The 12,161-nt window shown below is 36.0% G+C and overlaps 1 protein-coding gene across 1 annotated transcript in view; it reads right to left on the minus strand.

Annotated features, from left to right (window-relative positions):
- The window catches only part of INO80 (INO80 complex ATPase subunit), a 131,038-nt gene that overhangs the window by 72,020 nt on the left and 46,857 nt on the right, over window positions 1–12,161 (minus strand). Inside the window, exons 11-17 of the mRNA XM_055316755.1 lie at window positions 11,851–11,918; window positions 11,235–11,444; window positions 10,671–10,751; window positions 9,743–9,838; window positions 2,780–2,839; window positions 2,203–2,345; window positions 957–1,041 (exon numbers count right to left, since the gene is read on the minus strand). Coding sequence (XP_055172730.1) covers window positions 957–1,041; window positions 2,203–2,345; window positions 2,780–2,839; window positions 9,743–9,838; window positions 10,671–10,751; window positions 11,235–11,444; window positions 11,851–11,918 — 743 coding nt within the window. The remainder of the gene's footprint in view (window positions 1–956; window positions 1,042–2,202; window positions 2,346–2,779; window positions 2,840–9,742; window positions 9,839–10,670; window positions 10,752–11,234; window positions 11,445–11,850; window positions 11,919–12,161) is intronic.

Genomic DNA, 12,161 nt, shown 5'->3' on the forward strand with positions numbered 1-12,161 from the left:
TTTGGAGAGTGAAAGTTGCAGGTGTGTGTATGTGTCTGTGTCTAGGTATAGGTGTAAGTGTGAGTGAGTGGGTGAGAAGGAATGAGTGTGTAAGAACATGCCTCATCAACCAACCTTAATTCTATAAGGTGCTATAAGCAAACTGAGATTATTTTTCAATTAATTTCAAACTAAAAGTTGGAAAGTACAAGTCCTGCTCAGATTTTGCAGTGGGATAGTTTTAAAGATCTTATATATTTAAAATATTCATTTCACAACTGAACACAATCTAAGGTAAAATAACTTGCTAATAATAACTCTTAATTAGGGGTCAGTAAATTATGGCCTATGGTGCCAAAGCTGGTCTGCCAACTATTTATTAAACATTTCTGTAAACGATTTTTATAATTAAAGTTTTATTGGGACATAGCCACACCTATTCTTTACGTATCATATATGGATGCTTTCATATTATAATGGCAAGGTTGAGTAGCTGCAATAGCAACTATATGGTCTGCAAAGTCTGAAATATATACTATCCGAAAAAAAAATTTGCTATCTGGCTCTTACAGAAAGTTTTCTGATCCCTGTTCTAGATGAAAAATTATCTTTTCTAAATAAGGAATTTTAGCTCCTCTCAGTGCCAAAGAATATTACCTTCTCAATCTATCATAAAAACTTCTCTGCATTAGATGGATAGAATTCCTAATGTGGTCACTATTTATTCCATAAGTACAAAGGAATACATGAATTTATTTGCTTATGCCAGAGAATAATAGGAATGATGCCTAAAAAACCCACTGAAGGCAAGCTATGGTCAAATTCTCCCTTTTATAGTGTGGATTTTAATTTGTACATGAAGACCCCTTCTGTAGAGGGTCTTCATGTTCCAAGTGGGCATGGAAAAGAATTCTATTCTGTGCTAGAACCATTCCATTTAAGGCAGGCATAAAACTGAAGCCTTAACTATTGCCTACCTCTGCCATGGTGTTCTGAATTGGGGTTCCAGTTAGCAAAAGCCGATTCCGACATTGGAACTGCAAGAGGATCTTCCAACGAACACTGTTCAGTAAAATGAATTACAAATTCCAAGTTAGCAGTAAATCTTTCTTCATCCTATTAAGACCTTATACTTCTAAAAATGCTTTCCAAAAAAAAAAAAAAAAGAAAAGAAAAAAAATGCTTTCCAAAAAACTACCAAACACCCAGAATCAAATACTCCACCATGTACACAGTGAAAAATACTATTCAACAAAGCTGAGGACAGGAAATGACGCCTATATAACTGAAAACCTGGTATTAGGTTTAGAAAAAATAGCCTTCAAATGGGCAGAATAAGATCCTTTCTGGTTTGACAAAGTACTCTACTATCTTTGGTCAGTTTTGTTGACACAAGCCATTTAATCATAAGGTATTTATCTTGTAGTAGAAAGCTTTATGATTATTAATATATGTGCTTCCAGTGGGTTTAGAGAGATCAATGGAGAGACAGTGGAAGAGTATGAGAAGAAAATGCAAACTGAACATACTGCCCCTGGCTATAAGCATGTCCTTCTTCAACAGAGTATAATATGAAGTAATGTCTGACAGAGGATAGAAAGTACCACCCTGTCAGTTAAAATGGATCTCTAAGAAAAGTCTTATGGGCTCACCAAGAGTTAATAAAAATGCATCAAAAGCAACATTTAATACCACTAACACTTTAAGGTCAAGTACTGATTGACTATTTAGTTTGTAGTTTTGAAGGTATAAGAGGATATTTTAAACATGTAACTGACAATAAAAAGATCCTGTGGCTCTAATAACCATCCAGAGACCAAGACAACCTGCATAAAACAGAATCTACAATCTGTATAATGTAATATTCTACTTCCTATTAAGACTTCCTGTTCAAAATAATCTCTGAATCAAAGGGCAATGAGCCTTCTCCCACAAAAATGTTCCCTGAAGAACAAAGACCTGTTAAGATGCAATAATTATTGAGTAGAGAAATAAAAGTTAAGAAAAACCCTGTTTCTAAACATTGTTTGTATTCCATGTAAAATGCAAAGGTAATTTTTTTCTGGTCATATACATGGTATATGTAGACCATATCATACCATGTTCTGAAACCTCTCTGATCTTTATTCACTGGTATATGTATGTATCATATGTTATCTGTATCACATATCTATATATCTATACAGCTTCAGTCTACAGTTTGGTTTCTATTAATTGTGTTACCTGGAACTACTCTTGAGTGCCTGAGCCTCATCCAACACCATGTACTGCCACTTGACCCGCTGGAAATACTTTACATCTTGCACCACCAGCTGGTAGCTGGTGATAACCACATGGAAGGGGGCATCCTGAGTGTAGAGGGTCTTCTGTAAATATAAGAAGGGAATAATGAAAATAAATACCTAATAATACATAAGATAATGAGGAATGGACTTTATTTTCTAAGGCTAAGAAGTTTAAGACAGTCCTACTGAAGATGTGCTTCTCCCACATGGTAGATGTGTAGTGAATTAAACCATAACTGCTTTTAAAGTACTTACCTTAATTACAGATCATATTAAAAATTAGTCTTCAGCTTATTTAAGAGTTCTTATTTAATCCTGGACTTAGAGTCTAAATGATGTCTCTAATGGGAAAAGTGTTATAGAAGTAAAAAAGTGTACTTGCCTAGAGTCTAGAAATATATATAAGATTTTATACATGAGAAGTTACTCAAATAAAATGGAGAAATGATGGCATATGTATAGTGTATGTATATAATATGCAGGCGTTTGTGTATATGCATTAAGCTAAAAGTTACCTGACTCCAGAATCTCCTGATAACTTTTCTATCATGAGGATTTCCCCAATACGGTAGCACCTGGAAAAAGGACCATTATACAGATTACTTCCTACTTATAATCTTAAAAAGTATCATTATAAATGTTATTCAGAAGGACTTTAGAAGAACCTAAAGCAAAAAAGAAAAAAAAAAAGTAAAGAATGAATATAGAATTCCTCTTCTGTCACTGCTGTTAGCACTCTTCCTGCTGACTGAATTAAAGCATACATACATTTGTTTGAAGGCTTCAGAACGCTACTGTGGCAGAGCAGAATCAGAGAGGATCAAGATCCAGAAAAGAAAGTCCATCCAGAAAGTAAAGCCTGACAGCTGGGATATGTCTTTCTTAAAGGTGTTGACTGATCCTTTCCAAAAGTTCTAGTTGGGAAACTAAGAAGTTGAGCAGAATTTTTTGTTTTTGTTTTGTTTTGAAGAGATGCAGGGTCTACAGAACAAAAACTGTAATTCAAGAAGGAAAACTTCTGATAACCACCCAACTTCCTGGCCTTACGATGGGAATCCTAGGATACATACCCATGGGCATAAAAGGGCAGCTACACATAGATGTGCCTTAACAAGTACTGAATCCCAGCTCTGAATCATTTCAATTCCTGACTAGATTAAGGTGGGGACTTTGAATTATTAGTGCTGCCCCCACCCTACCAAATCACTAGAGGACAAAACCAAATCTAAACACATATAAAGCCTCCTTGGAAGAAGAAGAAAACAGATCCCACAATTATCTCTAGAATTTTTCCTATATAATATCTAGTATACAATAAAAACACAAACAAACAAAACCAACAAAAAACCCTCCAGACACATGGAAGACTAGATTCCATGACTGAAAACCAGTATAAAAAACACATACAGGAAATAAACCCAGATGATGAAAATATCAGAAAGAGACTTTTTAAAAATAGTTGCTAATTTGTTCCTGGAATGAAAAGATATGCTTGGGAATTTCAGTGGTGTACTAGAAACTATAAAGTACCAGAGGAAATTTTTAGAACTGAAAAATATAACTAAAACTGAGAATTCAATTATGGGTTTAATGACAAATTAGATGCAGCTTAGAGAATATTAGTGAAACAGGTCAGAAGGAAATATTTAGACTAAAGCATGGAGAAATAAAAGAATGTAAAATTTATCACTTTTTCTGTGATGTTTCTCTAGATGTGGTTTTCTTTCAAAGTGCTTCTTGGATCTGTAGCTTGATGTTTTTTGTTTTTTGAAAAATCTCAGTTACAATGAAATATAAAAATACAGGAAGAAATGAAGATCAATGAAAATAGTGAGTAGGTAATATGAATATATTTAAATAAATTTAAAATGTATAGATAACAATAACCATGCACGTTAAGTTGGGTGGTTAAGTTGGTTAAGCATCCGACTCTAATTCTGGCTCAGGTCATGAGCTCAGAGTTGTGCGATTGAGCTCTGTGTCCATGGTCTGTAGCTGGATGTGGAGCCTGCTCAGGATTCTCTCTCCATCTCCCTCTCCCTCTGCCTTGACCCCACCCCACTCACAGGCTCTCTCTCACACTCCCTGAAAAACAACATAAAACAAAGAAGTATAATAAAGCCCTTGTACTGTCAGGAAACAGTAACAAAAAGTCAGGGATGCATGTTCCTTGACTTCTGGGTATTCTCCTGGATATCTACTAAAGAATAAAATGAATACATAATTAGCAAACCAAGAAGGAATGAAAGAGTAGTAAATTCTAATCAATCCAAAGGACACAAGAAAGGAGAAAAAGGAAAGATGTAGAAGTAGAAGAAGCGGAAAACAAACAGCAAGGCAGATTTAAACTTCATGCATCAATACTACGTAAAGTCAGCATAAATATTACAAATAAAAGGCAAGAAAAAACCTTAAATGTTAACAGAATGGTTAAATGTAAAAGAAAGAAAAAGATACTACATAAAACCAAAAGAAAGCTAATCTATTTAATACCAGAGAAAATAGGCTTAAGGCAGAAAGTCTTAACAAGAGGAATTTCATAATAATAAAAGGTTCAATCCATCAGGAAGATAAAATAATTGTAAATTTGTAAAACAACTTACAGCCTTAAAATATAAAGCAAAATGGACAGAAGAAAACAGAAATATAAAAAAAATTAAAAAATTAAAAAAAAAAGAAAAATGCATAAACCCTTAATTGGTGGTTTTCTTTTTTCTTTCTTTCTTTTTTTTTTTTTTTTTTTTTAAGATTTTACTTATTTATTTGAGAGAGATAGGAGAGAGCACAAGCAGAGGAGGGGCAGAGGCAGAGAAACAAGCAGACTCCCCAATGAGTTGACCAGAGCTGAAGTCAAATACTTAACCAACTGAGCCACCCAGGTGCCCCTGTGGTGAATTTTAACATACTTCTTTCAATTAGTAATTATACAGGCAGACAAAAAAATCAGTAAAGATACAGAAGAGCTGAAAAAACCCTGAGCTAATCAACACATACAACGCTACACTCAACAACTGCACAATATCTACTATTTGTAAACAGATACAAGACATTTCTAAACACTGACTATATGGTGGGCCATAAAAGAAAAGTTCAACAAATTTCAAACGATTAAAATCATAAGAAGCCCATTTTTCAATCATAGTGGATTTAAGCTGAAAATCAGTAACAAGAAGATACCTAGAAAAACATCCTTTGCTTAGAAATTAAGAACCTCTCTTTCGTTCATTCTTTCTTTCTTTAAAAGCAGGCCCAATGTGGGGCTTGAACTCACAACCCTGAGATCAAGAGTTGCATGCTCTACCAACTGCTGGCCTGGCGCAAGATTCACTCTATTAAATAAGTCAGAAATCAAAGAGGGACTTGAAATAGAAGTTAGAAATTATTTTAAATTAAAGAATGCAAATGTAACACATCAAACCCTTGGGTGGCTATAGTCATTCTAGAAAGCAATAAATGCCCTTAAATATACTAACTGGAAAAAGCTAAAAATCAACAATCTAAGCTCTATCTTGAGATGTTAGAAAAAGAAAAAAGTGCACAAAAAAAGTAGATAATAACAAAACAGCAGAAATGAAATAGAAAACACACAAAATAGCCATATTTAGGAATGAAAATGGAACATTAACTATGGAAAAAATGTAAACCATATTTCTTGGGGGGAAAAAAGAAAGTCAGAAGCACTGGTCATACTAGAATTATAAAACAAATGTTACTCAGATACCTGCCAAATAAAATGAACTTTCAGATGTTCTCATCATAGATCTAAATATCTTTTGAACTCAAACTGAGAAGAGTCTGTATTTAACTATGTTCTGTAGGGAAGTGAACATATTTCTGACAATGCAACAGAGTAATGGAAGAAACAGTGAGTTGATAGAGCAGAGGTCATCAAACCTTTTCTGTAAACAGGCAAATGATAAATATTTTCGGCTTTGCAGGAAATATGATCTCGGTCACAACTACTGAACTCTGCTGTTTTAGTAAGAATGCAACCATAAATATCAAACAGAAGAGCATGGTTGTTTTTCAACATATACATGTTTAATTTTCATATACCATTAGTTATGAAATACGGCTCTTTTTAAATCAATAGCTTAAAAACATGAAAACTATTTTTAGCTTGCAGCTGTAAAAAAAAAAAAAAAAACAGGTGGCAGATTCCTTAATTAAGTTAAATTCAGAATGACTTAGCAATTCCACTTCTAAGTACATACCAAAATAACTGAAATGAAAACAGGACGGGGGCAGCCCTGGTGGCTTAGCAGTTTAGCGCCGCCTTTGGCCTGGGATGTGATCCTGGAGACCCGGGATCGAGTCCCACATCAGGCTCCCTGCATGGAGCCTGCTTCTCCCTCTGCCTGTCTCTCTCATGAATATATAAATAAAATCTTAAAAAAAAAAAAAAAGAAAAAAAGAAAAAGAAAAAAGGATGGGTGTTCAAATGAGAACCTGTACATGAATGTTCCCAACAGTGCTACTAATAGCCAGAACGTAGAAACAACTCAAATACCACTAAGAGATGAATGGATAAACAAAATAGATGTGTGTCTAGATAATGATGTATTATTCAACAGTAAAAAAGAATGACATGCTGACACATATTGTAACGTGAAGATATTATATGTGAAAAGAATAAGAAGCCAGACATAAAAGGCCACCTATTATATGATGCCAGTTAGATAAAATATCCAGAATAAGCAAATCCAGAGACAACAGATCTGTGGTAGCCAGGGCTGGAGGCAAAGGAAAACAGGGAGTGACTGCTTAGTGGGGAAAAGGTTTCCCGATCCCTGGGTGGTGCAGTGGTTTGGCGCCTGCCTTTGGCCCAGGGCGTGATCCTGGAGACCCGGGATCGAATCCCACATCGGGCTCCCGGTGCATGGAGCCTGCTTCTCCCGCTGCCTATGTCTCTGCCTCTCACTCTCTCTCTCTCTCTGTGTGACTATCATAAATAAATAAAAATTAAAAAAAAAATGGGGAAAAGATTTCTGTTTGGGACAGTGAAAAAATTTTGCAATCAGATAGCACTGATCATTGCATCATACTGTAAATGTACTTAATGTTAGTAACTGTACACTTTGTATTAGTCTATTTTATGCATGTGTTTTTTGTTCTTTCTTAGGTAATCTCTACACCCAGTGTGGGGCTTGAACTCACAACCCTGAAATCTAGTTGAATGCTCTACCAACTGAGTCAGCCAGGTGCTCTCCCTATGCATGTGTATTTTATCACAATTAAAAACAACAACAACAACAACAACAAAAATTAGTACAAACGAAAGTGGCAACTGGAACAGGCCCAAAGGCCATATTTTATGGATCCCTATAATATCAAAATGAAGCTCAAACATGCAAATGAAAGCTCAGTTCCAGGCACAGAAACAAAATTAAAGGACAGGTATCAATGATGCAAGCAGTACCGCATTGCCATCTAAAAAGCAGTAAAGTTAATACTGAAAACTCAAGTGATTTGGTGGAAATTTTTAAGACTTAATTTTTCAGCTTCCTGACTTCCTGAATGCAGAAAAAATATGGCAGCTCCATATTCCAAATGGCAAACAAGTCTACAGAAATAATCAACAAATTGACATAGAATAATCTTTTTGAAAAAAACTATTTATTATTAAAGATTTTATTTATGTATTTGACAGAGAGAGGGTGTGGGGATAGAGAGCGAGCCAGACAGCACAAGCAAGGAGATCAGCAGAGGGAGAGGGAGAAGCAGGCTTCCTGCTGAGCAGGGAACCAATGTGGGGCTCCATCTTAGGATGCTGGGATCATGATCTGACCCAAAGGCAGACGCTTACCTGAATGAACCACCCAGGCGCCCTTAGAATGATCTCATCATCTTAGAAATTCAAAAATGAGTTAGCCAAGTTAAAAGCTATATACTTAATGTGCCTTGAAAACCGTTTTTAAATCTACAATCAGAGAGGTGGGGCTACAGCCACAAAGGTATCCCAAAGTGGAATATCCCAGGCGTGTCCTTATTCCTTACAATACATAAGCCAAAAAACATCTGACTCCCATCTCCACCTTATCCTGTGCCCTTTATATTGCATGGAACCCAGTATTATTATGGAGACCCCAAATCAGGGAGACCATAACAATAACTCTGGATATAGAATTTCCATAAAATCTTTTTCACCATGCAACCTCATTATCATTACATTACTTTAGGGACAGAACACATGTTTAACTGATTTCACCAGTTATACTTGCAAGCAATATAAATCTTACCCATTCTTTCTCATCTCAGTAACTTTCCACAATTAAACCTGTTTAATAAATCTTACCCATTTCTTACCCAACTTAACGCAACATACTTTCCTGCTGATTACTTTTGACCTCAATCTCACTTCTTTCCCTCTAAATTAGTTAAAATCAACTTTCTCATTATCTACCTTAGACATTATAATCTGGACTAGTTTGAAAGATCTGACTTTAAAAGTATCAAGAAAATGGATTATTTATGCATATATCCGGGGGGAGGGGGACACAACAATGCCATAAATTACAGGATATGTGCACTAATAATAGGATTTGCCAAAATCTAGTTTTTTAGGTTTTTTTTAAGATTTTATTTATTTATTCATGAGAGACACAGAGAGAGGCAGAGACAGAGGCAGAGACAGGAGAAGCAGGCTCCATGCAAGGAGCCCGATATGGGACTTGATCCCAGTACTCTGGGATCACACACTGAGCTGAAGGCAGACACTCAACCACTAAGTCATCCAGATGTCCTGTCAAAATCTCTGTTAAACCAATAAGATAGATATTTTCTAAAATATTTTCTACTATTTGACCAGGAGCATCAATCCATGTGGCTAATGCAGCAAATCATTGAAATTGGACTTTAGCTTTCTCACTTAGGAAATGTAATGATGTAATACACTCTCCTACTGCTCCTATCAGTAACTTAAAAAAAAAAAAAAAAAAGATTTGAGAGAGCACACACACAGGTACGAGAGAGAGAAAGCCAGTGAGGGAAAGAGGAAGCAGACGGGTAGGGAGAATCTCAAGCAGACTTCCCACTGAGCATGGAGCCCAGGACCCAGAAATCATGATCTGAGCTGAAGTCAAGAGCTAGACCCCTAACCAACTGATGAGCTCCACCCATCAGTAACTTTTAAAGGGGCTGAATGCAAAGTATTTTGGAAAAAATTCAAAACGCAGACCAATTAGTAAGGCAGCAAAAGAAAAGTCAGAAAGTTTATTTTAAAGAGCAACAAAGGGCAGCCTGAGGCTCAGCAGTTTAGCACCGCCTTCAGCCCAAGGCCTGATCCTGGAGAACTGGGATCAAGTCCCACATCAGGCTTCCTGCATGGAGCCTGCTTCTCCCTCTGCCTGTGTCTCTGCCTCTCTCTCTCTCTCTCTCTCTCTCTCTCTCTCTCTCTCTCTCTTTATCTCTCTGTCCCTCATAAGTAAATAAATAAAATCTTTAAAATAAAATAAAGAACAGGAATTTTTGATTTTTACCTTAAATTTAGGAACGAATCTAGTAAATTCCTGGTGCCAATTGTTAAGTGTAGAAGCAGGTGAAATTATTAAAAAAGGTCCCCAGATGTTCTCTCTCTGAAAGACAAAAACTGGGTCAGCTAACTGCAGGAAAACTGAAGATATTTAGTTCAAAATTATAATTAATGACAAGCGCAGCTTAAGAATAATACATTATAACAAGAAAAATGGTGCCTAGCTCCCACATCTGCATACTTAGTATAATATCCTATGTTAATAATAACACAGCAAGGAATTTGCTCAGAAAACATCTTGAGAAAAAATACCAAGAAATTAGTCCCACCCTCACCACTTAGAGGTCCTAATTTCTATCATTTACCAAGCAGTTATGACATCCTGACTTTTTTTTTTTGACATCCTGACTTTTATGTGTTGCTTTCCCTTTTATGTGTTACTATTTTCCTAAAATAGTAACAATTTTACTATTATTGGAGTTTTTGCTTTTCTTCTATACATATTTTCCCATTTAATTCTCGCAGAATTCCTACAAAGTAGATATTATCCTCAGTTTGTAGAAGTAGAAACTAACCTCAGAGAATTAAAGTGAAGTCAGAACAAAAGAGATTAGATGAATTGAATTGCCCAAGTTCACATTGTTCAGATGCGGACTTGGGTCTTCTAGTCTAACTAACTACAATGTCTTTGCCCTATACTAAAGGCTCTGGACAGGGGACAGGGGGCAATATTTCAAACCACACATTCTCAAGAACTATTTTATTCTTGAAAACCAAAATGCTTCACCACACTATGTCACCCTGTAATGACCCTGAAGGCAAGGAGTTAGTCCTACTGTCCTCATATGCTACAAAGCCTAGCATAGCACTTGATAATGGCTGATTCTCATCCCTGAATCTAGAGTGGGGAAGACAGAAAGACTGCATTTACCCACCTCAGCTAGATGGGCCAGAAGGGCAATACTCTGTACTGTTTTACCAAGGCCCATTTCATCTGCAAGAATGCCATTAATGCCCTGGAAAAAAAAAATACAGTCAATACCTCTCACATTCCATTACACAGAGTTCAATCTACTGTTCAAAAGAACTAACCAAACTATAAGACTTATTTAAACAGAAGTGATTAGAAATATCATTTCAGCACTATTACCCACTAATGCGATGATTACTTTTCCCAATTCCATAGCTAGAACTATGAATCATGATATCTGAGGTGAAGAGGCCAAAGCCAGGTTTTCAGCTAATTTCATCCAGGCAAAAAAACAATCAGGTTTACCAAGACCACCGAAGACAAACTATGTACAGGATACAAACATTCTCCAATAAAATTTCACATTAAAAATATAAAGACATCTTTCTGACCCTTGTCAAAGGGTAAAGCTTTTCAAAAGGGACGAAATTTAAAGCATTGTCTTGTGCTCATTTCATAATACACTGAACTGACGACTTTAGGAAACCAAGTAATGAAAGAGAGTGGGTATGACAGTTCTAAAATTCACCTGTTCATAGAGATTTGCCAACCAATTCATGCCTTTCAGCTGATAGCCTTTTAATTTGCCATTAAAAATTGTCGGCTGTGGAATATCTTCCCCAGCCCGGATAGATGGGTTTGCCAGGCTATAACTCTCCCCAAACCCAGTGCCAGACTTGTTTGCTGCCCGTAGGGCAGCTGCTCGACTTTCTTTTGCATCTTCATCAAATGACCTTGTCTGGAAAATAAAAACACATTAGAAGAAAATATGAGGGAAAAATGAAATTCAAATAAAGTTCATAATGACAATATATCTACCTTGTGGTAAATGGAACAAAATTTCTGATAATATTATGTATATATGTATATATAATATATTATGTATAAAGTACAATGTATGAAATATTACTAATATTTTTAAATTAACAATTAAATTAAGAATATGCTTTTGATGAGAAGCCACTAAGCCATATTACATGACTACCTGCTTCATTAAGGAATTTGTTAAAAATCTAATATAAAATTTGTTTGGATGGGGCTGGTGGGAGAAGGTCAAGTTTATACTGCCTTGGATGCTATTACATGGGGTTCCTATGCTGTATATTCTTTACTTTCTTTACTTACTTTAATTCAATCTAACTCACCCGAGCTTGATGAATATGATAAGCATTTTCAGCATTCTTCAGGGCCTGGGCTTTGAAATGGTTACTATCTGAAAAGGAAAACTTACAGATTATCACATCCTAACTGATCTCCTTCAAAGATACAACTCACACAACACTGTCAATCCCTAACTCCCTCAATTTACTCATCCCTAAGCTCACAGAGGATGAGAGAGCAGAAAAGTTCAAATTACATGACAGAGGTAAGGACCTAAAAGTGGCGATGAAGGCAGAGGGTTGCCATGATCTCTAGCAGCCCAAGCCAGCTCACAGAAGCCACCAGGAAACTAAGC

This window comes from Nyctereutes procyonoides, unplaced genomic scaffold, assembly GCF_905146905.1.
Source record: "Nyctereutes procyonoides isolate TBG_1078 unplaced genomic scaffold, NYPRO_anot_genome, whole genome shotgun sequence".
Classification (NCBI taxonomy): Eukaryota; Metazoa; Chordata; class Mammalia; order Carnivora; family Canidae; genus Nyctereutes; species Nyctereutes procyonoides.